Consider the following 27,977-nt stretch of genomic DNA (forward strand, 5'->3'; position numbering starts at 1 on the left):
CATGTAGTGCCTGCAAAGCCCTGTTTAAATTGTTTATTTTTGAAGTTGTTTTTTGTAGGTGATGACTCGTCCCAACATAAAACAAAAAGTTACAAAATTTTCTATGTAATCAAAATCATGTGTAAGAGACTTCATAAAAAACAAACATGAACACATACATACACATACAGAAGTGAAAGAAACAAAATTGGCAAACTATTGACCCTGTGATATTCAGCATTGGGTGCATGCAACCTGACAGTAACTGTAGAATATCTACAAAAGTCCAATTAAAGAATGATAGCATCTAACAACTTCAAAACAACAACTCCTGCACATTACATTATGTGCAACCAGCGAGCACTGTTAGTTGGGGCACATCAGACTCCTGACTCTGTTTTGTGAAGTCGTGTAAGGTTCACAGTGTAATACAGCAGGATCCCCATCAAACAGTTTCAAGCAAGACTGTATATTTGGAACATACAAAATAAATTTTATTATCCATTCTCTTCATGACTACATCTTATTAGAATTTCTAGACAATGGCATTGTCAAATAACACACCCAAATTAATTCTAATAATCCTGACAGGTGCAACAATACAGTTCTGTCAAGTCCAGGTGTCAAAATATAACTGAATGTGAAAAGCAATTTAAACCTTATTCTTGTTATCTTTAACATAAAAAGGAGAGCCATGGCCCTGGGCCGATGTGAGAGCTAGGCAGGACATGGCCATGAGCACACATAAACACAGGTGAGGAAGCGGCTTCAGGGTTGGGCCCCGGTGGCTGCAGGGACTTGTGTGGCCAAGGTGTTAGGGGCAGAGATGACAGGTGATCCAGCAATGTTAGCCAGTGGCTGTGAGGAGGACATTGAGGTGATGCCTGCAAGACACAGGAGGTGCGTTGATCAATTGGAGATAGTCAACTTTACATGTAATCACAATCTAAGTTTAAAAGGTGTGACTTTCTTTGATGCTGTTTGCACAAAATGTTCCTTTTTTTACAATCTGCCTATCTTTTGGCAAAAAAAGGTTTCTGCAAATACAGGCTATCTGTTTGATTAGCATAGTTAATCTTAGAAGCATTGCTCACCGGCCATCATACTTGAGGAGCTGACTGGTGTGGAGCTGGCAGCCATCCCACCAGGAGTGGCCCCCCTTCCCTGATCTTTTACGATGGGATCTGCAAACAAGTGGATTTGAACACCTCATAAACCAAATACAGGTGTTAACAAAACTCAATTTTGTTCACACATTTTAAGTATAGAACACAAATTTTGGTTGCAGCCGCTTTATTCAAGGAGTATGTAAGCGTTTTGGGCAAGACACCAACATATGAAAGAAAAATCAAACGCAATCTTACAGAAGTAGGGATGATCCATTGCCTCTCTGGCCGTGAGGCGGGCTTGATGGTCATAGCGCAACAGTTTGTCCAAGAAGTCTAGAGCCTCGGTGCTGACCAGGTGCTGGTTCTCACTGTGCACAAACCTCTCCCACCTTTTGCGGGAGTGTCTAGAGAACAAACCAGGGATTAAATGTTAACTAAAGGTTCTCATTTATAAGAATTTCAGTTCATATATTGATACTGTTTTGAGGTCCAACAGCCACAACAATTTACCTCCCCAGAATGTCATTGAACCGAGGATCCAATTCAATGTTGTACTTATCAATGTAGTCGTACAGGTCCTCAGTGCCGAGTACTTTTGCAATACGCACAAGCTGTGAATTAGAAGACACAAATTTTTAAAAATTAAATTGCTATTTGTTATTGCCTGTTATGTGTGTTGAGGAATGTGGTCCACAATCCACTGCAGTTAGTGACTAACTTCTTTTTTTATATTAAACCTAACTTAACCATTTCTTGTGTGAATGGTAACTCATGTCTAATGGTCAAAACAAATTTTCAAAATGAACATCAAATCACTATAAGTTAAAGCCTAAACTCTGTAATTTGGATAAAATAAAGTTGCCATCATCTTGAATTTAAACAATTTTATGTTCAGTGTAAAATATGAATTTCTGAAAACAATTTGTTTCTCCAGTATTTAGGAAAATAAGAGTTTAATCACGGGGCAGAGTGTTGAAATTGTTCAAGAGGATTATCTTGAAAATAATTAAATATCAATGTGTACCAATGGAAATGACTCAACAATAAGCTGCTGGAATGGTCAATGTTTCAAAAAGTTTTTCTACCTTTCCTCAACAACTGGTGAGATAATTTTGAGGGAAGCCAGGCAGAGTTGCCATGATGCCAACGTCTATTGACAGAAGAATGTGGTCTGACTGTGTCAAAAACAATACAATGTACTCTTGTGAAACACAGCCCTAGACCCTGCCTTCTTTTAGTCACACGGTTTTCACAGAAGTTGGGACATTTCATACCTGATCATAGTTGTCGTGACCATGGAAGAAAGGTTCCTTTCTGAAGATCATGCTGGCAAGCATGCAACCCAGACTCCACATGTCCAAGCTGTAGTCATACATCTACAAATAATAGAGGGAGATAAAGAGGTTTTAATTGACTTCATGACCGTAAAAAACTGGCATGACTAGGCATGTAAGGTCATGAGAGCCTCACCTGGTAGTCTACCAGTAGTTCAGGTCCTTTGAAGTACCTGGATGCCACTCTCACGTTGTATTCCTGGTTTGGGTGGTAGAATTCTGCCAAACCCCAATCAATAAGACGGAGCTGGAAATTCAGAGATAAATATGGTATAAAAAAAATTATAGTTCACTGCTGTCAAAGGTACAAAGATATGAAGAAGATGGTATTCGAGACCATACCTTCCTGTGTTCATGATCAATCATTACATTGTGTGGTTTGACATCTCTGTGCATTATCCCCATACTGTGGCAGTAATCCAAAGCCTACCAGGTAAAGAAGGAAAAATGTGCTAAGCTTACACAAATATGTATAACATAATATATATAAATATATAAAATGTATAATATAAAGCTGTTCCTTTTCACAAAAAGCTGATTCTTACCTTCAGGATTTCGTACATGTAGAACCGTATGTCAAAGTCAGATAGGGTTTGGTACAATTGCTGTAAAATCAAAACATATTACCCATCACAATAACAATAACTTGTGTTAATTTCTTCTAAAATGCAAATTTCAACAATCTTTTCCTACCTTGAAGTCTGTGTTGTTCACATGTTCAAAGACAAGAGCGGGAGTTCGTGACTAAAACGTTTACACAGAAAGAAAAATTATGTGATAATGCATGCATACGAAAAAGTTTAACTTTTACAATGCAATAAGGAGAACAAAATTACCACAGGATCCTTGACGATATCTAAGAGTGAGATGATATTTGGGCCACCCCGCAGGTTCTCCAAGATTTTTATTTCTCTCTTGATTTTCTTTTTCTTGACCGGCTGTGAACAATGACAGTCATTTTAGGCACGAACATTCTCCACTGCAGTCACAAAAATATTAAGAATATTTTACATAAAGACGTTGGCAAAACACCTAAACTCATTCAGCTGATAAAGCAATACTCTGTACCTTGAGTATTTTGACAACCACTTTTTCATTGTTTGTGATGTTTATGGCTTCAAACACTTCACTATATTTGCCCCTCCCTAGTTTTCTGACTAGCTGATAGTCATCTTGGTTTCTAGGAAAAAAAAAAAGGGAAAGATACATGACTAACAATCCAAACGTCACTTATACAACATTTCAAATATGGAAAGAGAAACAAATATAAAGGGACTAACTATTCCCTTTTGACTTACCCCCACTCAACAACATGGGACTCATAGTCCCAGTATTCCCGAGGTCTCTGTGTGTTTACATCGGGGTAAACTCGAGAGCGGCTTGGAACAGGGCCAGACATATTCTACACAAGATCTTCTCTAAATCTCCTAAAAAAATGACAAGCAAAGAAATAAATTCACAGCAAAAGACATACAACGCAAATATTAATCAGCAATTAAGTATTGTTTTTGTTCTAACTGATCATGTTAGCAATTGCAGTATATCCTTATATTAACCGTAAGTGATGTTGTGTAATGAATCAGACAAAAGACAACAATACCTGGGAGTATCCCTCCAGGATGTTAGTGACAGATTAATCTGAACTGGAGTGGTTGAGATGCCTTTATGGTAAGAAAGCTACACAGATGGATAGGAAAATAAGACACAACTATCACTTTACGACACATTGGAATTGTGTTAATACCATATGTAAAAATAGACCAAAATGAAAATAAAGCTCGGATACATTTTCACTAGGAACACTTTTCCCCAGATGTTTATCGTTGTATGAGAGATGAGGAAAATGCAAATTTTCTCGTGTGCTACGTGAAGGCAGCAACAGTGCAATGGCAAGTAAATCAGCAGCATATGAGTAAAACAAAAAAGGACCCCTCCCTCCCCTCCAAAAAATAAAAATGAAATAAAAACAAATACAAAAAAAAAAAAAAAAAAAAAACAAAACCAAAACACACAACCAAACGAAAAACAGTTCCAGGAAAATAAAATCATTGGTGACTTGCGTGTCTAAATATGGTGGCTTGTGAAATGGAGAAACCTGAATGTTAAATGGGGGCATCCAACCAGTCTAATCGGGAGGTACAGGGTTCAATACAGTCATCACTGGCGGCTACACCAAGGCAGTATCTCCTGTTGAAAGAGAGGCACAAAGTAGGTTGATTAAATCAATGCTGTCAATTAAACAACCATGAACGAACTATGTGAGCCAACGAGCGCTAACCAATGGAGCTAATACGGCTGCATTAAATTACTGCATTTATGAAAGACATCCAATCGACAGTAGGTCCCCCTGATACAAAGACACTCGGCCGGTTATGGCCAATTGCCCCGCTTAATACTTTAATGAGAAGGAGACTGTACGCAGAAGCCCCCTGTGCGCCAAGGCCTGTATGAGTGCAGTGAAGCTAACGGCTAGCCGTGAGGCAAAGCTGGCCGGGCTGCTAGCTAGCTAGCGTTAGCTCGGCGACAGCAGAGGGAAAAGCCGGTTAGAAAGTCACAACCAGCTCTCGGCCATAATATGGGCCCGTAACGAAAGGGGGCGGACGGTCCGCGCAAAAAAACCCCAACCAAACAATCACCCCAGCGACCATTTTCAACGCGGAGCCGAATAAAAAGCCTCGAAAAATACATTTCCTAAAGCTAAGAAGTGCTAAGCTAGGCTAGTGGAGTGAATAGCCTGCTGACTGGCGAGGCAACCGGCTGACACGCCTTGAAAAAACATCCTACAAACACCGTGCTCGGGCAGCAGGGAGGCTCGGCGGGTCTAATACTTGTTCCCGGTTTTCCCCGACAGCTATAACACTAAATGGTTGTTCCGAACCAACGACGATTTACGGTTAAATAACACGATTACCTCTCAGCGCTGTTGGGACGTCAATATGGCGATGCTTGGGATCAAGAGCTTAGTGGGAACAGCCTCGGCTGTAGAGGGCGCTCTCCTTTTTCTTTTTGCTGGAGGGGAGCTGGCTGCTGCTTCTGCCACCAACAGGTCTGAGTTGAACAAACTTTAGTCTGTGTGCGGGGACTCACACACACTGCCATGTTGTGGCTGAACTTAGTTTTATCCAACCCCAACCACACTTGCTTTCTAGACTCCAGATCTCACGCCATGTGTGATTTAGCATGTTTATTATAAGGGTGATCAGCCATCAGGCCATCATGGCTGAATAGCTGTCCTCTGTCCCACCTCCCACACAACACAGGCACATGCTCAAATTGTTCTGGCTCCTCATTGCAGGATTTTTCCACCAGGATACATTTCTATACACCAAAGTTGAATGGGGCCTGTTTTTAAAGAGGCGTTTGTTTAGGTGAAATATAGTGCTACACTGGGTAAATGGACAATGGTGCAATAGTGTCGGAAAACAACAATACACAGTCTGTGGCATCATTTAAAAGGTTACCTTGATAACAGGAGGGCAAAAAGCCGGGGGGCATTTTCCTGAAGTAACCAGCTACCTGTAATTGACACAAAGACAATAGACAGACTAATTCTTTGTTTGCATGTTGAATGTGTGCATTTAGTTTTGAGGTGAAGTGATATAATGAATAGACCTTTGTAAATTAATCAGGACCCAGAGCCTGATTGTTTCTTGTCTTCCTGCAAATCACACACATTGTTGAACACACAGAAATAGTCTTTAACAAAGTCTTAATTTGATACACCATGTAAGAATATATAATTAAACAGAGCACGACTTATTCAAAGTTAAAGAGTAGGATAAGGTTGTATATAAAGGCTGTACAGCACTCTACCAAACAGCAGACACAGCTGGAGACCGCATTCAACAATGAAGCTGTAAGTGCTGATTTATTGCATATATATGACCTGTCATTGAAATTTCTATGATTTCTGAGCTGTAGGTAATATAACCATGCAACTCTCACCTAAACCTTACCTTTGTTGTGATTCTATTTGTTTCAGCTTCATGTGTTGTCTTCTATTTCTTACATTTTTAACTATGGTGTTAACAGCCCCAGTGAGAGGTAAACCCATCTGACGAAAGAAAAATAAAATCAAAAGTCATTTTGAATTTACTGATGTTTTAAAGAAAAAAAAAAAAGCACTTATTAAAAAGGCGTAGAAGTAACATCTTTCCTCTCTTTTGGTCTTTTCAAGCTCAAAGAGAAAATGTGTTAAGCTTCCTGAATGGTAAGATTATTTATGTCAGTTTTACATAATGTCCTCTTATTTATACAAATCATATTTTTGTTTTTGGAAAATCTGAAATAAGAAAAAAAATATTGTTCACCTTTATCTCACATTTGTTTCTTTACTGTTTTTATAGATGCACTTGACACAACGACCACTCCTGCAGCAGGTCTGTGATTTAAAATGGAGCAGTCAGTCATTGAGATACAGTTTTGGTTTCTACTTTTACACTACTTTTGGTTCTCCCAGAATACTGGTGTAATGTTGTGAAAGGGAACAGAAACCGAGGTTGCATATGTGTTGTGTTACTAGCTTAATCTTTAGGGTAAACGCTAGCAAGCATTTTTAACAGCATCTGATTTTGTTCACATAGAACTTAGTGGAGAAGTTAGTTATTTTTCTCATGTCTGCAGCAAACAAGAAAACTCCAAGTAAACCTATCACAGATAAAGACTCCGAAGGTAATTCTTCATACTTTTTCCTCTGAAAGAAATACAAGCATTGATTTAATTTGCATTTTTTACAAATGTAATACAAAACACCCATTCGTCATTCATCGTATTTAATTTGAAATAGAAGTAAACACTTTCACAGATGTATCGGATGCAAAATCCTCTGAGACTTCTGACACCAATGGATTTTCAGGTATGTGGGTTTTATTTCACATGCAAATATATAAATAAATAAATAAATAAATCTTGAACAAAAGAGTTTTGCTAATTTTCTGTCACCTAACTTAAGTGAAAGAAATTGAGCTGAGAGCAGCCGGGCAGTGCCTTAAATTTGAGCTTTAACTGCTCTTCACAGATGCAGATGAAAGCCTTGAAAGTCATGAGACCTTGATTCCCAAAGATGTCGCGAGTGATAACACACCATCAGAGGGGAAAAAAGTCAGCAGGGGGCTAGTCGATATAAGCAGACTTGTTCAGGATGATGGGAGCAAAGAACTGACCCACTTTGACAGTGAAGAAAGCACGACAGCGGTTGTTGCAGAGCATGGATATTTGTCAAGGAAACAAATGATTTGCTTAAATGGAGACAAAGTGATTGACAGTGCCAGTCTATCAGGCAAGGCAAGGAGAGTTAATGGGCTGAATGGTATGTTGGCCCCCGACCAAAGTGGAGAAATGCAAGACTGGGACAGTGTGGAGGAAAACAATGGCAGACTGGCTGCAGCAGAAAACACAACAGATACAGACGGTACGACCAAACTCTATGATACAAAAAAAAAAAACAATGTACATTGTTCTAAGAATTATTTGCTCACTCTGGACATAATTCTTAAAACAATGTACAAAGCCTGAACAATCGATCTACTCCCACAGAAACCAGAGAATATAACAGCTCCGAAATGTATCCAATAGGTAAGAACCGTTTTTCTCATATTAGTCATATTGTGAATGCACAGTTTGATTGCTTTCTTTAATGTGCTTTCAATTGCTCTAGCACCCCCTGAACACAAGCCCAGAAACTTGTTTGTTCCAGCCAAGAGCCAATGAAGGTCTGTTTCCTCTGTATTTGAATAAGACAAATTATGTCTTCTTTTTCTATCCTCCTCACCCAACCTCCATGAGATGTTATTATTGGTTTATCTCATTTAAATTCATTGCATCTCGTCCTCATCTAACTACGAGATGAAATTGCTTCCTAGATTTGTTATTCAAATTTTGTGCATGCTATGTTGAATTCTGTTTTTATCATATCCTTTTTCAGAGTCCATCTTTTCCTAATAATGAGTCAGGAGCCACCATCTGTTGACTCATATGAAGCAGACAGCCTGCTTCCAAATACAGCCACTTCTGGGAGTTTTGATCCAAATTTGGGGTTTTTTCAACTATTTTTGTTTATGTGATCATGTGAAAAAAAAAAGCGGTTTTGGCAGTTTTGTGATAAGTGTTAACACTGTGGTGTTTGGTAAAAAAAAAAAAAGAAAAGAAAAAACTGTAGTGTGTAGAAATGTCTGAAAATGTGCACAATAACTACATTTGATGAACTAGACAGAATAGTGTGAAATGTTTCGCTTGCATTGCTATACTGAAAGCATTTCTATCATTGGTCTATCATTGTAATGTGAAAACATGTTAGTTAATCCATTGAAATACAAATGCAAAAAGAAAGAAAATGTAAATGCATTTTTTATTTCTGTGATATTAAAACATAGTTTAAATCATTTAATCCTTAATTATGTAACTACAAATACACTTTTTAACAGTTCAGGATTTACAAAAAAAATAAAATAAACGAGAATGTAATGACGTGAGCATCACATTCAGCACAACACAGCACTCAACACAGTGAATTAATGACAATCAGTTACATGTAAAACACATATTTATAAAGCATAGTATAAATATTCTATTGAAGTGAAAGTGGCAAAACCAGATTTGCATACATGTGGTAAAATCTGGTTATAGCGTGCAAAATTGTTGGGATATTTTATAGGTGTTGTCTCATTTCCTAAATTGCTGAAGCTCACTGTACACATCTGACTGGACTCCATGTAATTCCTACAAAACAATAAAAGCAGTCCATCATGGAAATGCAAAAAATATATAATTATAATATAATGAAAGCCTCTAAATATAATACTGTCCACATTTAGTGTCTTTGATAATTAATTAACAAAATGGTTTTGCTTTACCTGGTAAGGAGATTCTGTGACTTCCGTTGATATTTTCTTTGATACTGATGATGTATTTCTTTTACCTGTTAAAAAATATTTATAGGGAAAGTTATTGCTGTGTCACCACTGAACATACTCACAAATGACTGCATAATGATCATAAATTTATTGCTCACCATCATGGGATTCCCATATTCTCCTCTTGTGATGAGTTGCGAAGCAGAACACAGAAATAATGATGAAGACAGTCAAGATAATGTCAGTAGCAATAATGGCGATTACAGACTCGAGATTTATTTGATAACAGGAGCCGCACTCTGTGAGAAAATGGAGGATGGCATTGAAACAAACAACCAAAAAGCAGCTTACCACAAAGCAACTTTTTTTTTTCCAAATAAAAGTTAAATACCGTGCTGTCCTTCTGAAGAGCCTGAAAGACAAAGAGTTGAAAAACAACCTCAGATTACAACAACAGTTGAGAGCATGCCCAAAGTTTTATAATCTGGTATCATCAAACAGAAACCTACAGAGCTAAAACACATATAATGCATCACCCACCAAAAACCGAACCCACAATACAAAGAGCGTTGGACATCTTGCTGGCCACAGGTCCTTCTGATCTTTTTCCAGAAGGGTTTGTGTACGATCTTCGAAATCAGACGAATAGGTACTCACAAATGATTCGCAAGCAACACTGTCCGTAGTGTGTGGGTTGCTAAACTTGTGATTATATTCAGAGGAAGAGGACGGAATCCACAGAAAGAAGAGGAAGCTGCTGCTCTCGTTTCTTCTGTGATGTCACTTTGATGTGAAGGTTGCCGGACACAGCTTTCTTTTTATATCCCTTTCTTTCTTTCTTTCAGGGTTCCTTTTTAACTGAGACTAAAATGATCTAGTCCAAGTGATGCCAAGGTAAAGGTAATTTTCTATACCCCAACAGTTTCTGCTGAAACGAAAATATAATCATACACCAGATACTGCATTTCCTCATACACTGTGGTTTATTGAAGGCCACATGAAACCACAGTCTTACCTTGAACTGTGTTCTGCTGTCAGTAATATAAAAGCTTACTTTCACTGGCAACTCTTATGTTCCCCAATTTTCAAATACAATAATTGAACAGGAGCAGTCTTATCATCAGTGATGAAGAGAGAGCATCCTAGATGTCTTATGCTGACCGTGTTTATTGAAGCTTGACTAATCAAGGAGAAAGGAGGATTCATCAAAACAGTGTTCTGTGCAAGATGTCACCTCAATTCTGAGGCAGCGACCCCTGAAGATAGTTTAGAGAGATCTCTATAGATTGCTGATAATCCATATTAGGTCAAATACAATAAGAAGAGGAAGAAGAGGGATGTGCAAGTGCAGTATTGTACATTAGGCAATAAAAAATCCTCCCAGGTGCTGATACTTAGAACACCCAGCCACTTGTTACTGACCATCTAAGGGTTTCTTTTATCAGCCCGCAGACACCTAAATATCTCATTTACTCAGCAGGTGGACAAGAAAAAATTCCCTCACAAATATTATAATGTTTATTCATAAAGACAAGGGTCATACTTAGGACTGTTAAATGACAGAGATAGAAATACTAAACAAAATAAATAATAATCAAACTATGGACTTTAAATGATTGAAGTGATTAAATGAAATAACAATAATACAAATTTCAACCAAATGATACTGCTAAGAGTCTGAAAGTGTCTAGTGTCTCCACTGCACAGATGAACCACCTGGCATCAATACTGTTGGAAGATTATTGGATGATACGGAGATACCAAATTAGATTCGGTCACTATTTTGGTTGTGTGAAACAGCAAATAGCATTTTAACCACAGTGTGATGCCAATGCACCGTGGTATTTAACAGCAACTGCCCCAACTGTCACCTGAGTATAGAACAGAGGTGTCTTTTATGTTTTTATTTTTAAGCCATCCATCCATCTTCTACCACTCATCTGTTTCTGGGTCGCAGGGGGTGCTGGAGCCAGCTCACACCTGTCGAGGGCGGGGTACACCCTCGACAGGTCGCCAGTCCATTGTACAGAGACAGACAGAGAACAACAACCACTCACACTCACACTCAGGCCTACGGACAAATTAAGAGTCACCAGTTAACCCAAACATGATGTCTTTGGACGGTGGGAGGAAACCGGAGTACTCACGCAGACACGGGGGGAACATACAAACTCCACACAGCAAGGCCCCAGGCCGGGAACTGAACCTGCAACTTTCTTATTGTGGGGTGACAGCACTAAACACTATACCGCCGTGCTGCCCCATTATTAAGTCATTCACATCTTTAAAGCTGTTTATATTGGACACATTTTACATACATAAAATAAACCTGGTAGAATACAGTATTTAGACAGTTAGCCCACATAAGTAAACCAGAAAGGACGTTACATGGTTTAGTTACAGGGCCAACATGTATAGCATTCAGAGATGTTTTGTTCACATGGTTGGTGAAAATTATTTACAAACATGTTATGGGTTTATTGAATTGTGAAATATACATTTTTAGAATATATCAGACAATTCTAATCATAATTATTATACAATAAAGTCAGACCAGGTTTTTAGCAGATAGCATAAGAAGCACACAGCATGACTACATATATATATAGTTTAGTAAGTTTTATAGTCCCATGAGATTACATGTATACTACCTAAGAAAATATATATACATATATATGTATAAAGCTGACTCTTTCGGGTTTATCTTAAAAACAGAAGAATACTTTCACAGCATTTTGGAATAAATTTCAAAAGAAGGGTTTAAATTGTAACATTAGTCAATAAAGCACCACATCCCTGTTAGGTTAGCTCTTGCAGTTAGCCCGGACATTCATGTACACTTTGTCAGCTGTGAAAAAATGAGAAGAAACAGAAGATATTGATGGTATAGAGCACAGTGATTCAGTTAACATGAAAAACAAACACAGAAAAATAAGCTTCCGTATATTAAGATGTACATCATGACTAAAACAGCAGAAAGAAAGGCAAGACTGAGAGGCCATGGGGAAATCAAGCAGGGAACTGTGTTAAAATTTTGTGGACTCCAATGCATTTAGTACATTTACTTGTCAGACATAAACGCTACAAAAACATGACTCATTTCAGCTCAACCATCTTACCATTTTCTATCTTCTGGCGCCGTAAGCTGGCACAACGGTAAGTGATAATGATAATGATGAGTGTCAATAACACATCAGCACAGACGATGCCTGCTATAGTTCCAGGCTCAATTCTGTAGCAGGATGCTGTAGTGTTTGCCACAGACAGACAAACAGTCAGACAGAAAAAGGAGTAGGAAGTTGGTATGAAAATTAGACACAAGTGGAAAAGATGACAAATTAAGTGATTGGAGCCTATAGCTGTGTTTCTGTTGCCTTTTTAGTCTTTATTCAAAACTGAATTGCAGTGTTGTGTTTGTACCATCCTGTTGTTGGCCAACATACCTGTGAGTGCCCCAGTCAGATCTCAGAGAGAAAGAAAAGAAACAAACAAGACTATATTAGAGCTCACACATTCAGTTGACATAAAGCAGTAAGTTTCCGCCGTGCTTGTGGTTTCATTTTCCTGTGTAAGACCACTCAAGGGCTGCATGTGTTCAAAATGGTGAAAAAAAAAAACAAAAAACAAGAAAACCCCCCCCCCCAAAAAAACAGAAACATTAAAATGATACTTACTGCAAAGAAGAAGTAGGGCAGAAATAAGGAACTCGCTGTATGCCATTTTTGTCTCTGAAAGACACAAACAAATCACTGCTGAATCAATGATGATTGTCTTGTGGATCACATTCTTCAAAAATGTAGAAATGCATTCAACAATCAAGTTTGGGATTCTCATATTAGTCAGATTTTATTTCAGTGACAGGGCTATAAAGTCAAAAAATTCCCAGAAATGTTGAACGATCAGAAATCATCATAATTTTTTATCAATCATCTCTGTTTCAAATGACAAATTCTGTGTTCACAGTTAAGAAACACTTTTGAAGTTTGAAAAATGTTCCCCAAAGTATTCAGGTATTATATCTTCAATATAAAACTACCTAAAAATGAAACATTATGATATTATTACTTGACAGACTTCAAATGGTTGAGCGTTAACAGCCTCCTACCTTCTCTGTGTGGACTGATCTGCCCTGTGGTAGCCAAGTAATGTGACTCTTGTTTCCTATTAGTTTTCACTTTTGATGTCTGACGTCAATTTTTTTTTTTTTTTCAAGATTACTTTGCGACCACAGTTTATCAGCCTACACTGACTGCTAATAGTTTATCTGTCAGAAGGAAAAGCAGATTGTAAAAATCTAAATGGGGACATCAGCTTTGACGTTTTTACAACAGTTTCAAAATGACAAAAAGAGCAGTTGAATTGCATTAACATTACAAAAGACAAAAATTGTCATATATAAAAATGAATAGTCAGCGCTACACAAACCCAGATCTCTTTGGAGTTTAAAATACCAACCCTTCTCTTACTCCGATAGCTTTATGTCTTCTGTTGGAGGGTAAGAGTTATGAGGTAGGTAGGTAAGAAGGACATCTTTTTCAGGGCCTGTTTACTGAGACAGTGCTCAGAGATCATCTGCAGTCATCTATAAACTCAGAGAAGTGTGAAAAAGTGCGTGGGCTGTAGCACCTGCTTTCATATTGTGACTCTGCTGACTCTTAGTAGCTGTCCATCTGCCACAGCAAATTCACTACTGTGACACACAGATAACACTAAAGATGATGTATGGGTATTTATGCTTTAACCAAAAAAAAAAATAAATAAATCACCTAGGTTGTTAATTGGTCATAGTCAGGTAGTCAGTGACGTTTGATTCTGGGAACTCTCAAGTTTATGAATTTGTTTCTGTTAGCTGGTTTGACCTTTAGACTTTCTAGTTATCTATACGGCTCATCCAGTTGTATTTTCGGTCAGCAGTGTTTTCTTTGACATAGGTTGATTTTAACTCTTTGAAACGGCAGAGGGCACTGTGAGGTTACTTACTGGCACTGTGACACTACAAAATGATACAACCGAAACTGAGATTTCACGAGTGAGGAAACTCTGGAGGGGGGGATTGGCCGGAGAACCGTTCGCTGCCCCGCACCGCTGTGACGATAAGAAAGGTGAGCCAGAAGGCAGAGCTCTCGATTTACGGTCCAAGATCGCAGATACAAGCGGGTGGCTGGGCTCTCCTTACAGATAGGTTGAGAGGCTCAGTCATCCGGGAGAGCCGCGGCTCCTCTGCTTGGCAAGGAGCCGGCTGAGGTGTTCCGGGCATCTGATAAGGATGACACCAGGGAGGGGCTCCTGAGAAGAGCTCAGGGCAGATCCAGGACCAGGCTGAGAGATCATGGGATCCCCGAGGATGGCGGAGGAGTCTGGGGCTTCTCCTAAAGCTGCTGCCCCCACGACCCCACTTCGGATAGGCAGCTGAATATGGATGAATGAAAATGAAATTCACCTATTTCTATGCAAGCTCCAAAAAAGCTTCCAGGGCTTAAAGTACTCCGGCTAGTGTCGTTGGACTGCGATTAAATAAAGATCAACATTAAAAAAACAAACCTGTTGATGCAGGATATTGTCCGGTTCAAGCAGTCAGTTGAGTTGGCCTATCAACAGAATGAGAGTAATGCAGCTTTCCCTCTCACCCAAACTGACATCACAAGCCAATAAGCGGGGTTTTTGAGTATCTGTACTTTACTTGAGTGTTATTTTGGGGGGATAATTTTACTTTCACTTCACTACATTGGAAGGAGAAATGTTGTACTTTTTACTCCACTACATTTCTATTGATGCTCTCCTTACTTGCTACTTTTGCTCTAGTCTAACATTACTCCTTCATTGTTTTTGTAACACGCACACCTCTTGCATTCAGATGAACACGCCTTAGCTTGTAGCCAGAGTTTGGATGTCTTCTGTGGACATCACTTACAAAACGGTCCAACTCCTCATCACTCACAGCTGAATACAGTTCTGTCTTTCTGCACACACACACACACATTAACAACGAGTAATATCCCGGTCCTTGTGTGTGTTGTTGTGTCTGAAGTGGTGGAGTACTTCTTCTAAATTTGCGGCCAATATCTTTGTCGGAAAGTGCGGAAATAACACCAACTTAAATAAATCCCCCCCAGGACCCTCCCCGTCCCTCTCTCTGTTACCTGACAGCAGCTGCAGCCCTCTCCTCTCTGTCTCTTCTTTCTGATGGAGCTCCCAAACTCAGCTGTTTCTGTCAAAGATAACGTTTTGTGTCGGGCTTTAATACAAGCTAGGCTAATGGACGTTAGCATTAGAGCTGGCCAGTTAGCTTACCTTACAAGCTAACTGCGCCGTTTTGTTTTTTTTTTTACCTTGCTCTACGTTTCTTGTCCCAGCTTCACCGTCACCACCTTTTTTTAAATGCTTGTCCAGAAAATTTATTGACCCTTAATTTTCTTATTCTCTTTCCTTTTCCTTTCTGATCACCGGACTGAGGCTGACCGGACCGGGGCTTAGCGAAGGCTCGGTGGCCAAATCATTTGGTGGCGGGGGTCAAACTTCAATGGGTAAGATAAAATAAATAAAATAATAAAATAATAATAAAATAAATTCATGAAGCACTGCAACAGGACCATGAAATAATTAATTACATAATGTAATAATTATATAAACTATATAAAATAAACATAAATGGCTGCTGCACATATGGTGATGATGGAGAGTGAGTTTATGAAGCCAGGGCAAGACGTCCTAACAACAGACAAAGGACTTAAAATAAGTGGATAGAAAAGAGGGGCAGAGACGACAAGCCTTTTGGTTATTTACTTCCTATTTTGTTTTTAAAATAAGAATTGAATAGTTTACTAGAATAGAATAGAATAATTTACTATTGCAGCTCCATGGAAAAAAAATCAGGTTTAGGATTTTTTTCTTACTTTAAGCCGTTTTGCTCTTTATAACATTTCCATATCCTCATTCAGAATAATACAGATTAGACTGGAGCCAACTTTTATTGCCAGATAATCTCTAACAGGCTTCTAGAAAAAGAGAGAGAAAAACAATCCCAACAGAAACACATATTGAATGTTATATTATTCATGTATGATTATTTACTCTGCTGTTATAATTTATTCAGCTATTTAGATTTGTTCACATTAGGCAAACCTTAAAATATTTGTGATTAAGTTGATCTGAACCGTCATGATCAACACACTGCCCTGTGTTGGTCGGATTATAAAACTCTTAATGCACTGCATTACTGTGTATCACTGGGCTCAGAGCCTGTATCAGATTTTCACAACATGATTCCTAACACCAATACCAATAATAGTACCAATGCTCAAATTCTTCCTCAACCTATTTAACATTTTGTGAAGTATTTATTTGACAAAAATATGAGTGAGTTGAAAATGAACCACTGCACTCAACATCTAATATATTATCGATACCAGTATAACACGAAACCCCCCAAAGCAGGAATAAAACTCAAAGAACAGCCCCAGTAGATGTAAAATATCATTAATAGGTTTTACCCGATGCAATAGACATCCACCACATAACTTGATACACACACTGTGACACACAGACAAGCCTGTGTTTGTTCTTGCCTCTTCATTGAGAATGTATACAAAAAGAAACGGTGCAATTTAAAGATTTCGGTTTTCAAAATTGAACTTATACGTGAGTCAGCCATGTTGTTTAGTCATGTTTCAACTCTTACCTTTCACTTGGCATTTATCATTTCATTAACCGAGTATAAGCACTACAGACAAGATTTTTTTTTTTTTTTAAGTGTGAATGGTTTCACATTTGAAAGAAATTGTAAACCTGAGGCTGGCAGAGTCAATGTTTTCACCATAAATGGAAAAAAAGAATAAAATAAATGTACTTTTCACATGGTATAAGATTGTGTGTAATTTTTTTCATGATCACATCTTCCATTTCCTTTGTATTTCAGTAAACTCTGATTCTTCAAAGGTGTGATGTTGTTAGCCTATGTTATTCTATTTTGTGTTACACTGCTGCATACTGTTATATTATTTCTTAAACAAAGTGTTAATGGAACAAAGACACTCAGCATTTGCATTAGTCATATGGTAGAAATAACAGCTTTATCGCTATGTTTCCTTCAAAATGATATCTTGTTGTTTCTAAGATGACACACAAGTTCTTGTAAGACAGTGACTACACAAAAGAAATTACACTTTACCAAACATACAATCTCCAAAGAGCATTAATCAGTAAGCAACCATTTTGGAAATTTCAAAAAGGAAAAGAAAAGTACCCTCTCCTACTCTCATGTTTGTTATTCATTGAGGGTGTTTAAAGTCAAATTTCTCATTAAAAAGTCATGATCATTTAAAAGTACATACAGCAGACATTTCAGCCCATTAAATCAAAGTTTTTACTGACAGATTGAAGTAAATACATAACAAAGAACTTAAATCAAAAACTTTAAAACTGAAGCCATATCTGTATTATTGTTTTGAATTACTTTCAGGGACATTTTTGTCTATATTAAAGAGATTTATTTATTTAATTTCATTTAACTTTATGACCATCCACTGAAGACATTTCGTGAATTTTGACAGAATCTCAGTATAATTGATCTTAAGTTGACAGATTCCGTATATTACAGTAAACTACCAAACAAGTGATTGGTTGATATTTGTTAAAATCACTCCAACCTCAACCAGCTACAACATTAAAATACCACTTTAATTACATAATTTCCTAATATCCAATATTACAGTCGTAGAATGCACAATAGGGACTAGGACTGGTTTTACTACTTCAGCGTCCGGGAGACTATCACCTCACTCATCAAATAGCAGGGTAGGTTTGCATGGAGAGGAACTTCCAAAGTATGGCTAGGAATGGCACTGAGCAAATCCCACTAAGACTCATGTCCTGGTAACAGGATGGAAATGGACCTCAGCTGCAGCTATGCAGCAGGCAAAGTCAGCCCTTATACACCCGGACATCATTGGCAACGTGCAACAGAGGAGATCAGGTCTTAGCCTTGGAGAGATCAGACCATTGTGACACAAGGCAACTCCATCTCAGGGTTGAGGACTGGCCATTGAGCAGGTGCGCCGCCAAGAGCAGGCAGCAAGATGTTCAAAGGCTGTCTCTCAGGTTAAACAAGGGGAGTGGATGAGCTGAAAAGAGGAGGTTCTCATGGAAAGAGTTATGGAAACATTTCAGACCAGCTTCATCCTTTGAGCTACGTACAATGTCCTGCCATCTCCCAGTAACCTAAACCAGTGGTACGGAGAAGACTCTGAAGGTTGGTGGCAGATCTGAACCAAAGGCTTTGCTTCCCTGCTAAGATAACCACTACGAACCTCAGACCAGACCTCGAGCTTTGGTCTGCATCACTTCGCTCCGTCTGCATCATAGAACTCACTGTGCCTTGGGAGGAGGCAATGAAGGAGGCCTACGAAAGTAAGAGCCTTCGGTATGCCAAGCTGGCAGCTGATGCTGAGCAATGTTCGGCCAGTGGAAGTTGGCTGCAGAGGGTTTTTGGGCAGGTTAACTACCAGGCTGCTACCAACGCCAAGCTATCAAATCTCTCTCAGGTGCAGCTGAACAGGCTAGTTGGTGGCTCTGGCCCCAAAATAACACCACAGCCATGAAATAACCTTCAACACAGAGGGGCATCTGGCAGATGAGCCCTCTTGAGGTGTTGGGGACTGGTCATTGAAGCACAGATGAAGAATGAGGTCCTCCTCCCCAGCTCTCGGCTCCACAGTTCCCACATTGAAACCCTACTGATACTCCCCGCTTACATCTCAGGTAAACAAACTAAATGAGGGATTGTACCATGGAGCCCTAAACACAACTGAACTTACTGCTGAAATCCAACAAAATCAAATAAATAACACAGAATGCCAGACTTTTACCTGATCTTATTGGCTGATCTAAATACCTACTGCCTCCCTGTTCCTAATGACAGTGTGTTTTTATTTTCAGCTGTATATTTGTTATAAATATTGCTCACAAAACAGATGGCTCTTTTTTTCTCACTGTTAAATTCTGTTTAATTCTATATTCCCCAGGCCTGGTCTGCCACCATGGTGAATGTGTGCTTCCCCTATGCTGTAGGGCGGGACCACAGCTGAGGGCGGTGATGAGGAACGTGTGTTTTCTGTGTACAAGCAGCAGAAGTAAGACAACAAGGCAGACATAGACACCGGGCTACCAGAACGTCACAGATCACGACTGATTCCTCCGGCTGTGTGAATCATTTGATGTCACTTAGAACAAATTGCTGGCTGAGAAGACGACCTGTTGAAAACCTAAAAGCAAAAAACGGTTCTGACATGCACTTTGATAAATGTGAGTATATTTGCTTTTATTTTGCTGAAAATAACAGAAAACAAGCTTTATTACTAGTATGTTATGTTTCCAGTCAGTCCACCTTCACAGTCTAAGGCTTACTTGTGTAAGAATAATGATGACAAACTAAATTATGTACTGTAGTTATAGACAATATAGTGTTGTATAGTTTACAACATAATGTGCTATAAATTTGTCAATTGCTAATCTTTATTTCATTTCATATCCAAGACTGTAACATTATATGTCTAGTAGCTAATGAAAATATCAAGTGAAAAACACTAGTAGTTTATGTTTTCCCTTTGTTTAGGCTTTTGTATTTTTAATCTGACTATTTTAATCTATGTACCTTGGATTAGACATTGCTCTGCTGACAGTGTCTGTAAATGATTCATTCATTCACTTTATTCAGCGGTTCATGTACTGGTCTTTGTCTCGGTTTTCACTGAATGATAGCACAATTCGGGTGAATCCAAGAGTCACATCATGTTTGGGGAAACCCTGATACACCCCCACCCTTTCTGCCTTATTTTCATTTCCCTTTTTGAATAATGCCAGACAAGCAAGCTGTGTGACGCGATATCTCAACTTGCTTTGCTTAATTTTCTTTGTTCATCCCTTCTTTGACACAGACCAAAGTGATTACATATTCTGTTGGGTGCACTGAGTCTGTTAAACCACAAAATGAGGAAACTAGCTTTACACTGCTTCTTTCTTTCTCTGGGGACCAAGCCAAAAGAGAAAGGTTGTCGGAATCCCCAGCCTCCCACACACATGACTCAATGTCCAGGGGTTTCCAAAATCCCTATTTGAATATGGCAGAGAATAGCCCAAAGCAGCATTAGTTAGTGTAAACCTGTGTGGGATGGGTTACCCTCTGAACTTGGACAGACATTTAAAAGCTATTTTCTGATCTCTTGTTTCTCTTGAATGATAAGAGAAGCTCTGAACTGACTGTAAGATGTTGAGCAACTTATATCATCAGTCGGTTTATTTTGAAGTTAAATGTTATACCGTTGCATTATCTGCTAAAAGGCCAATTGTGGTTTTCTTTCAGGATAAAACGAGTCAAATGAGAATTGAGTAACATATATATAGTAACACCTCAGCAACTTGCAAATGAAACTTGATGGTTAATTAATGTCATGTGCTTTGACATATTGACCTTTGTAAGATGGTGGAGGCACAGAGGTTTTTAACTACCAGTAAGATCAAGGCTTTTGAGATGAGTAACAATATGACTAGCTACGAAAACTCTAAGTGGACCATCGAGCCCACAAACTTAACTTTTTGTCTCACTTTGTAATTGGTATGTTGTTGTTCTTTTTTTTTTTTCACTCTGCATTTGCTCTTATGAACAGAACTATCTTGTGTGGCTCACCACAGGAATCAATATTCACAGAGTAAAACGAAAGAGAGAAATAACAAAAGAACTTGTCACTCCTCTCCTTTGCTCTGCCTCCAAGCCAAAAAGGTGCAATAGAAAGCACAAGGCAAACACACGTGTTGAGGTGACGTGCCTGCAAAACATCGGTGGTAGAGGATGTGGTTTTTCTTTTTTTCATTTCTATCAGCGTAACGGAGAGCGACAGGAAGGTGTCATAGAAAATAAGATGTGGCAATCCCATGTTCAAGATTTTCTGATGAATCTGTCTGGTTTGCGTTCTGCGTTCCTAATGGAGGAGGTTGTTTTCAGAGCTTACTCTTTGTACTCCGGTTCCACAGACAGAGTGGAAATATCACTTTATCTTTCAGTCGTGGGGTGAAGCTTTTGAGGAAACAGCTTGTGTGGTCAGATCATGTCAACTGGAAACACCAGAATTCTGCTTTGTAGTGTTTTTTTTTTCTTTCCTATTTTTCTGATTTCCTTCACCTGTTCAGTGGAAATCGTACATTTATATCAGAAGGGGGGGGAAATCTACTCATACTATAAAGGACATGATATTGATACCTGAAGGTGTGCAGAAAATGCCACCATGGAGAAACTGAGCCACACTGAAGGTGATTACCTGTTTAATGTTGGATTACATAAAATCAGTCCAGACTAAATTTGCAACATGTTTTATGCTTGTTGTTGCCATGTTCCTATACTTTTCAGTGTAGATTTGCACAATACCATAAGAAGCTATGTCTTTCTTGATGAGATAAACAATTAAACGCACACATATTACAGTGAGATTAAATAGGAAATATAAAGACAGAGAGGCTTATCCATAATCTGAAGAGCTCACTGAACAATACTGGCTCCTCCTGCACATCATTGAGATCCTTTCTGTTTTGGTTTTATCTATTTAAATTCATCTCTTGAATATTCTGACCAACAAACAGCTTTGCAGTTTTTGTTGAATGATTTGGGAAATATCTGTTTATAAATACTGCCAGCGGTGCACTGATGAAATTAATCACAAAAAATAAATATGAACTTTTAAATAACTGATTCATATGCGATGTGCGATTGCAGATATCCGTCAAACTAGAATATGACCTTTTCCTTTGTGCTTTCCAGCACCGAAGGAGAAGCCGTGTTGCACTCTGCCCACAGTGAAGAAACTCTTGGAGGAGAAGAGGAGGCGTGAAACATCCTCTACAGCGAGCACTAGCCCTGTTCCTCCAACTTCTGTTTCAGTAAGTTCAGTAAGCTCAGTATCTTTCAATGATGATATCACTGAAATGCAGTTTTTCTGATTACCTCTCTTTTCTTTTTCTCAGGAGCTGTCCTCCTTTGAACTGTTTCCTTGTACAGGTAAGAGATGGGCCACATATGTACCCCTAAATACACTTAGTGTGAACTCAGCAAGAGTTTTTCTTTACTGCTGGTAAAGTAAAGGCACCTGTTTTTTAATCGCTACAACTGCTGATTTTGGTTTATCAACTCCAGTTGGCATCACTCTGAAGTTTTTCATTGTCACTTTTGGCTTCTACACCTGCATAGTCACCTTTTTACTCTTCATATTGGCAGATAACTGCACCTCAAAATCTAAATTCAACTGTCAACTCTCAATAAACCTAGATCCACCAACCTTTTGCATGGACCGAGTTACCCAACTTATGTATAAGTTTTATATATATACCACAACGATTTAACAAAAACAACAGCTCTAATACTGCATCAGTAACAGAAAATTGTACAATGTCTGTGACCATGTCCCTCCCCATAGTTGCCATAAAAAAGAAAAACAAAAATGAATACAAAAGCAGCCAAACACATTGCATTAGAAGAAAAGGGGCAGCAACAATGAAATTGTTAACAAAATATATTGTACCTTTTCAGATAAAGTCTACCTATACATGTCTGGCCCAGGTTTGAGGTCAAACCAAGCTAGTCACCTCTAGAAAAGTTTTCTAAACTTGATAATAATGGAAACTGAAGTTCTTGAAAAAACATGGTTCAAATAGCTTTGCTTTCATCTGAACGAAAGGGACAAGCACTGTTTGTGAGAAGGACCTTCCACACAGCATTTAGTTGTTTATCTCTTCCTACTGCTGTAAATACTCATACGCTCCTAATCTAGGGTAGAAAATTTTCCCCAACAAATACTCATAATGCTTGACAAACACTGCGGTGCTGAATCATAGCTGAATTATAAACATAAAAGCTATTCTATTCTCTGTCCTAGGTGCATCAAGCAGCTACTCAGAAATGGCAGTGAGCTATGAGCAGTGGTCAACAGCACCAGAGCATACACTCAGTTACTATCAAAGCCATCCAGGAGCCAGCTATGCAGGTTACGGCCTCCCGATGACATCTGAATACGGCACACAGCAGCAGGTCCAAGGATATGAGACCATGTCTCAGACTTATGTAAGAGAACTCCCTTTCAACTAACATTTTGCATCTGTATGAAAGTGTGTAACTGTACTTGTGCTGTTGGCTTAAATCAAATCCTGCATTAATTTTAGCCGGAATGCCAGATGGCAGTCACAGATCCCAGTATTGCTTCAACCTGGCAACTTCTGGGTCCCAGTCAAAACACACAGCTGAATTTTGGCTCAGTGATGGACACCACCAAACTGGAAGAGGCCAGGATGCTGCTCAGGGGGATGGATTACACCAGAACCACAGGGCAGGACGAAGACGGAGACACGTGAGTGCTTATAAATGAATTGGTACTTATCAACAGTGCGCACAGCTCCAAATCTTCACATAATACCAGGTGCACAGTTGCTGTCCTGCGTGTTTTAGATATTTCCTGCTCCAACACAGCTGATTCAAATGAGCAGAGCTTGATGATGAGCTGATCATTTGAATCAGGTGTGTTAGAGCAGAAACATCTAAAACATGCAGGACAGTGTCCCTCCGGGACCAGTTGGAGACCTCTGTTCTAAACAGTGCAACTCATTCTTCTTTTTAGTTCATAAATTGCAAAATTACATTGACACACACACACACACACTGAACCTCAAGCTATTTGGCAGATTTTGTGAAAGAGAAGTCAGAATCATACCTATTTTCTTCCCTGCTGATATTACTGCATTGTGTGAATGTGCATGTATGACTGCACGATTTATTTACTTCCATACGAGTTTCATTTTCGTTTGTAAGCTAAAAGTGAGAGGTTCAGTTTGGTAATCCTTGAAAGATTAAAATAACACCAATGACAATGACTCAGCCACTTGTGTTTCATGATTAGAAACTCAGATAAAAAGGAAAACTAATATTCAAGTGTGAAAGAGATGAATATGAAACTGGTTGTGAGGGTTACTTTTTATCTTCCAGCTTCATTTACAACACATTTGTTATGTTCTCTTGTTCTGCCAGTATTCTGCACATCTACACTGCCAAAGGACTCAGGGAATGTGCCTTCGCTGCTGCAGAGAGACTGAGGGATCTGGGGAGGCTGGATGCCAAAGAGCACAAGGGAAAGGTATGGGGGGGGGGGGGGGACTCAGATCTTTTCAAGCATGCAAAGAGCAATCTTTGGCAAAAGCAGGGTTTAATTTACTACAGGAAGATTAAATTGTGCGATAAATGTGCTTTGCAGACCGCTTTGCTGGTTGCAGTGACAGCCAACCAACCAGAGATCGTACAAGATCTGCTGTCATTGGGAACAGACATCAATGCCTGTGATGTTAAAGGGCAAACTGCCCTCCATCTCGCTGCCCACTATGGCTTCCCCAGGGTTCTGGAGGTAAGGCTCCAGTTGGACTGCGATACTTTGGTATGACTATTACAGCAGATCAGAAAAAAAACTTAGTTATACTGAACTCTTTTTCCTCCAGGAAATTCTGTCTAACGGACCTGTTGTCAAGCTGGAAGCCCGAAATTTTGAAGGTACTTCATTGCTTTCCCTCTTACTAATGGTCAACTATCAGGAAAGTTTGGTTACAGTAACATAGCTGTGCAAAACAATGTCGATCAGCACTAATTCTACGATATTGGCATCATTAGAGCCTGAAGTCCGATGTGAAATGCCTCCCTTTTTTTTTTTGCCTCAGGTATGACTGCTCTGCACTGCGCTGCCATTTCTCACAGTGTGACCATGAAGGCGCTGTCTGCCGGCGGGATGACAGATCTTAGCCTACAAACCAAAGCCGTCGAGAAGCTCTCCTGTGTGCAGATGCTGCTCAGTGCAGGGGCATCCCTGCTCAGCCAGGTACAGCACAGCTCTCCCCCTTATAAATGTTGCAGTAGCTGTTGCGATGTCAGAGCAAGAGTGAGCAGATAAAAGGATGGACAGACCACAGAACCATCAAAGTCCGATATGCTAAATGATGACCTTTTTAGAGAACACGGAGGTCACGGGGAAAGTGCCCACGATGTTGTCTAACCCAGATTAAGTCATAGTGGGAGCCACCACTCCCACTCCAATCCCCAATCTGCACTCTCCCTCTGCCTTCTATTTTTGCTAGACGCTGAAATGTTGTGGTTTGACTTGTGTTGGTTTCATTATGTTTTTTCCCATCATTTCCAATCCTCCAATTCCAGGAAATCAAAAGTAACAAGACTGTGCTGCACTTGGCTGTAAAGGAGGGGAATATTGAGCTGGTGCGTTATCTGTTGAGGATTCCCCTGCTCAACATGAAAGACTTTGTCAACATGAAAGTGAGTTCAACGCTGACATGACACTCAGAGCTGGATTTTATATTTGCATATTCACATGTTTATATGTAAATTCAAACAGATACAGACATGACAGTATACACTGACCTCTTTCATCATAGGCACATGGTCACACAGCTTTACACATGGCAGCTGGTCTCCATGGCAACCCCCACCAGGAGGAGATCCTGCGGCTGCTGCTAGGCAGAGGAGCTGATCCCAGCATCCGCAACCTAGAGAACGACCAGCCAGCTCACCTACTGCAGAGCGGCCACCAGGGAGAGCAGGTGAGTGTTTGTCTTTCCAACAGGCTGCCCTGCTTTTTTTTTTTTTTTTTTTTTTTTTTTTTTTAAATCAGGAAGAAGCTTATTTCATCTCTTTTCACCTCCAGCTCAAACTGATGCTGAAGAAACGAAACGCTTCCTCTCGTCGACGCAACATGTCCTTGCAGGACCAGGAATGATTTAGATCACTTGTAATCCTCATTTGGAAGGATGAGTCTGTAAGATGTTTCCTCTGTTGAGAAGGGGATATCCACTTTATTCTTACCAGGTTCTGGGAGTCTCTGGCTTATACAGTGTTAACAAACTAGTTTGCCAAATGAATTTCTGCATATAATTCAAATTGGATTAGTAAATTAAGTTTCAAGGCACAAAGCTTCAATTGGCTGTGATTTAGTTTGTGAAAATGCGCTTTATTTATTTCTCCATGCTCATGCTCAAATGTTTGCGTGTAGTTGAAGCATTTAATTCCAAAATGTAATATCCGGGATCAAGCCTTTTTACAATGTTGCAATTTCTGACAAGTAGACATTTTAATTTATGTATTTATTTTGGCCAAAGGGCACATTTAATATTTTGAAATGAAATCCTTTAAATGGACAGAAATTAAGAGCATAGTTCAGATTAAGATGTATAACCAGTGCTGTGTGCTGTGAAAGTGACGCAATATTCATTTTCTGTTAAGGCTACACTCCCATTCTTATGTTGATTTCTGTGAAATCGTCAATATGAATCTCAGGACAATGTCCCTGAAATCCCCTTCACTCTCTTGTCAAAACCCCCACCCATCATGATAAGTTATCATATTGATACACTGAGTGATGGTTTTGTTTTAAATCAGCATGTGCACTTATGTTAAGAATGCGTGTGCTAACAAAAATTGTAATCAATCATGTCGTTTAACTGTCTGCCTGTATGCATAATACTTATGTTGTGCCACTAACGGTTGCACGCACTATGTGTGAAAGTGCTGGTAACTATTTTCTTTATGGAAAAGGAAACTTTACTGTGTAAAACTGTTATGTGTTTGAAAGTTAAGAAACAAAAGGGTGTTCTTCCTTATGAACAAAAGTACAATAGCACTGCATTTCAAGTTCTAATCAACTGTTTTGATGTTCAGGGCGCCTTCTGAATAGTCCTGATTATACATGACTGTGGAAAATATCTGATACAGGCCCGAATGTGTTTACACTCAAACTGAATGACTCTCGGATTGTTAAAGCTTCATTACCACTGACCTTTTCCACTGTCACCCATGAACCTTAGTCATAGGTGAAATGAGGTATGCCTTTGAATGCAGTTTGAGTGATGCATAAGGTTGGAGCTTTCACCTCTGTGTCATGTCTGCTCTTAGACATGACACAGAGATTAGACATGAATTCCTGTAAAGCAGAAAGGAAAAAAAAAAAGAAAAGAAGAAAAAATCTCCCTTGGGTAATTATGTTATATTTTATAATTTCTACAGTACACATTTTCCTCACTTAAGTATAATGTCAAGCAACATTACTCATCAATAAGACCAGTAAGGACACTGATAAATCATGTTGAGCTGTCGGTACCTTTATTTGAGGCACTGGTCTCATTGTTTCCAGGTTTTACAGGTGTTCATTTGATGTCTATTATATTTGTCTTCACTTAAAATAACAGAAGCTGCAAAGATTACCTGAAATCAAGACTAAATAAATCATGGATGTGTCTAACTTATTTCTGAAAGCATTTTCAAGTAGTGATACATTCTTGAACATTTAATATTATGGTTGTTACATTTTGATTTTATAAGATCCTGTTCAGTCTATACTATTCATTGGCTCCTTTGTTAGGTTGCCATGTTATGTTTTGATTTTTTTTTTTTTTTTTCATTGGTTGCACTTTTTTTGAAAGGCCAAAAAGCAGATAACAACCGAAATAAAGAAAAAGTAAAAGTATTGTTCATGCATGCGGCTCTTTTTTTTTTACCATGCTCGTGATTGGGTTGTTTCACAGGAGTACAATATAAAGAGGAAAGACAGCCACTGTTGTAGTTGATTAATTAAATGTGCTTAATCAAGTCTCATGGTTGGAGTGGTCTTTATGTAAGCCTGTAG

General features: G+C 39.0%; 4 protein-coding genes across 4 annotated transcripts; 1 reads left to right on the forward strand and 3 right to left on the reverse strand.

Moving 5' to 3' along the window:
• Positions 1 to 18: 18 nt before the first annotated feature.
• Positions 19 to 5,443, reverse strand: LOC115044895 (casein kinase II subunit alpha). The gene is made up of 15 exons (XM_029504212.1): positions 5,334 to 5,443; positions 4,518 to 4,609; positions 4,023 to 4,099; positions 3,721 to 3,849; positions 3,491 to 3,602; positions 3,259 to 3,360; positions 3,116 to 3,166; positions 2,968 to 3,027; positions 2,765 to 2,848; positions 2,559 to 2,669; positions 2,363 to 2,464; positions 1,599 to 1,699; positions 1,344 to 1,492; positions 1,074 to 1,163; positions 19 to 863 (listed from the first exon to the last, which is right to left on the reverse strand). Exons 4-15 carry the CDS (start codon positions 3,819 to 3,821, stop codon positions 748 to 750), a joined length of 1,179 nt encoding a protein of 392 aa, XP_029360072.1. The 5' UTR covers positions 3,822 to 3,849; positions 4,023 to 4,099; positions 4,518 to 4,609; positions 5,334 to 5,443; the 3' UTR covers positions 19 to 747.
• Positions 5,444 to 8,788: 3,345 nt separating this feature from the next.
• tyrobp (transmembrane immune signaling adaptor TYROBP) lies at positions 8,789 to 11,287 on the reverse strand. Its single transcript, XM_029505024.1, has 5 exons — positions 9,814 to 11,287; positions 9,665 to 9,685; positions 9,432 to 9,572; positions 9,274 to 9,338; positions 8,789 to 9,139 (listed from the first exon to the last, which is right to left on the reverse strand). Exons 1-5 carry the CDS (start codon positions 9,848 to 9,850, stop codon positions 9,083 to 9,085), a joined length of 321 nt encoding a protein of 106 aa, XP_029360884.1. The 5' UTR covers positions 9,851 to 11,287; the 3' UTR covers positions 8,789 to 9,082.
• A 127-nt stretch (positions 11,288 to 11,414) lies between these two features.
• On the reverse strand, positions 11,415 to 13,407 carry hcst (hematopoietic cell signal transducer). The gene is made up of 5 exons (XM_029505080.1): positions 13,379 to 13,407; positions 12,948 to 13,001; positions 12,717 to 12,737; positions 12,393 to 12,518; positions 11,415 to 12,121 (listed from the first exon to the last, which is right to left on the reverse strand). The coding sequence occupies exons 2-5, from the start codon at positions 12,991 to 12,993 to the stop codon at positions 12,078 to 12,080; spliced, it is 237 nt and encodes a 78-aa protein (XP_029360940.1). The 5' UTR covers positions 12,994 to 13,001; positions 13,379 to 13,407; the 3' UTR covers positions 11,415 to 12,077.
• Positions 13,408 to 19,418: 6,011 nt separating this feature from the next.
• Positions 19,419 to 27,812, forward strand: nfkbid (nuclear factor of kappa light polypeptide gene enhancer in B-cells inhibitor, delta). The gene is made up of 12 exons (XM_029504636.1): positions 19,419 to 19,572; positions 22,079 to 22,197; positions 22,282 to 22,315; positions 23,190 to 23,374; positions 23,473 to 23,657; positions 24,332 to 24,437; positions 24,555 to 24,701; positions 24,793 to 24,844; positions 25,009 to 25,166; positions 25,499 to 25,615; positions 25,735 to 25,899; positions 26,004 to 27,812. Exons 1-12 carry the CDS (start codon positions 19,485 to 19,487, stop codon positions 26,073 to 26,075), a joined length of 1,428 nt encoding a protein of 475 aa, XP_029360496.1. The 5' UTR covers positions 19,419 to 19,484; the 3' UTR covers positions 26,076 to 27,812.
• The last annotated feature ends 165 nt before the right edge of the window (positions 27,813 to 27,977 follow it).

This window comes from Echeneis naucrates, chromosome 6, assembly GCF_900963305.1.
Source record: "Echeneis naucrates chromosome 6, fEcheNa1.1, whole genome shotgun sequence".
Taxonomy (NCBI): Eukaryota; Metazoa; Chordata; class Actinopteri; order Carangiformes; family Echeneidae; genus Echeneis; species Echeneis naucrates.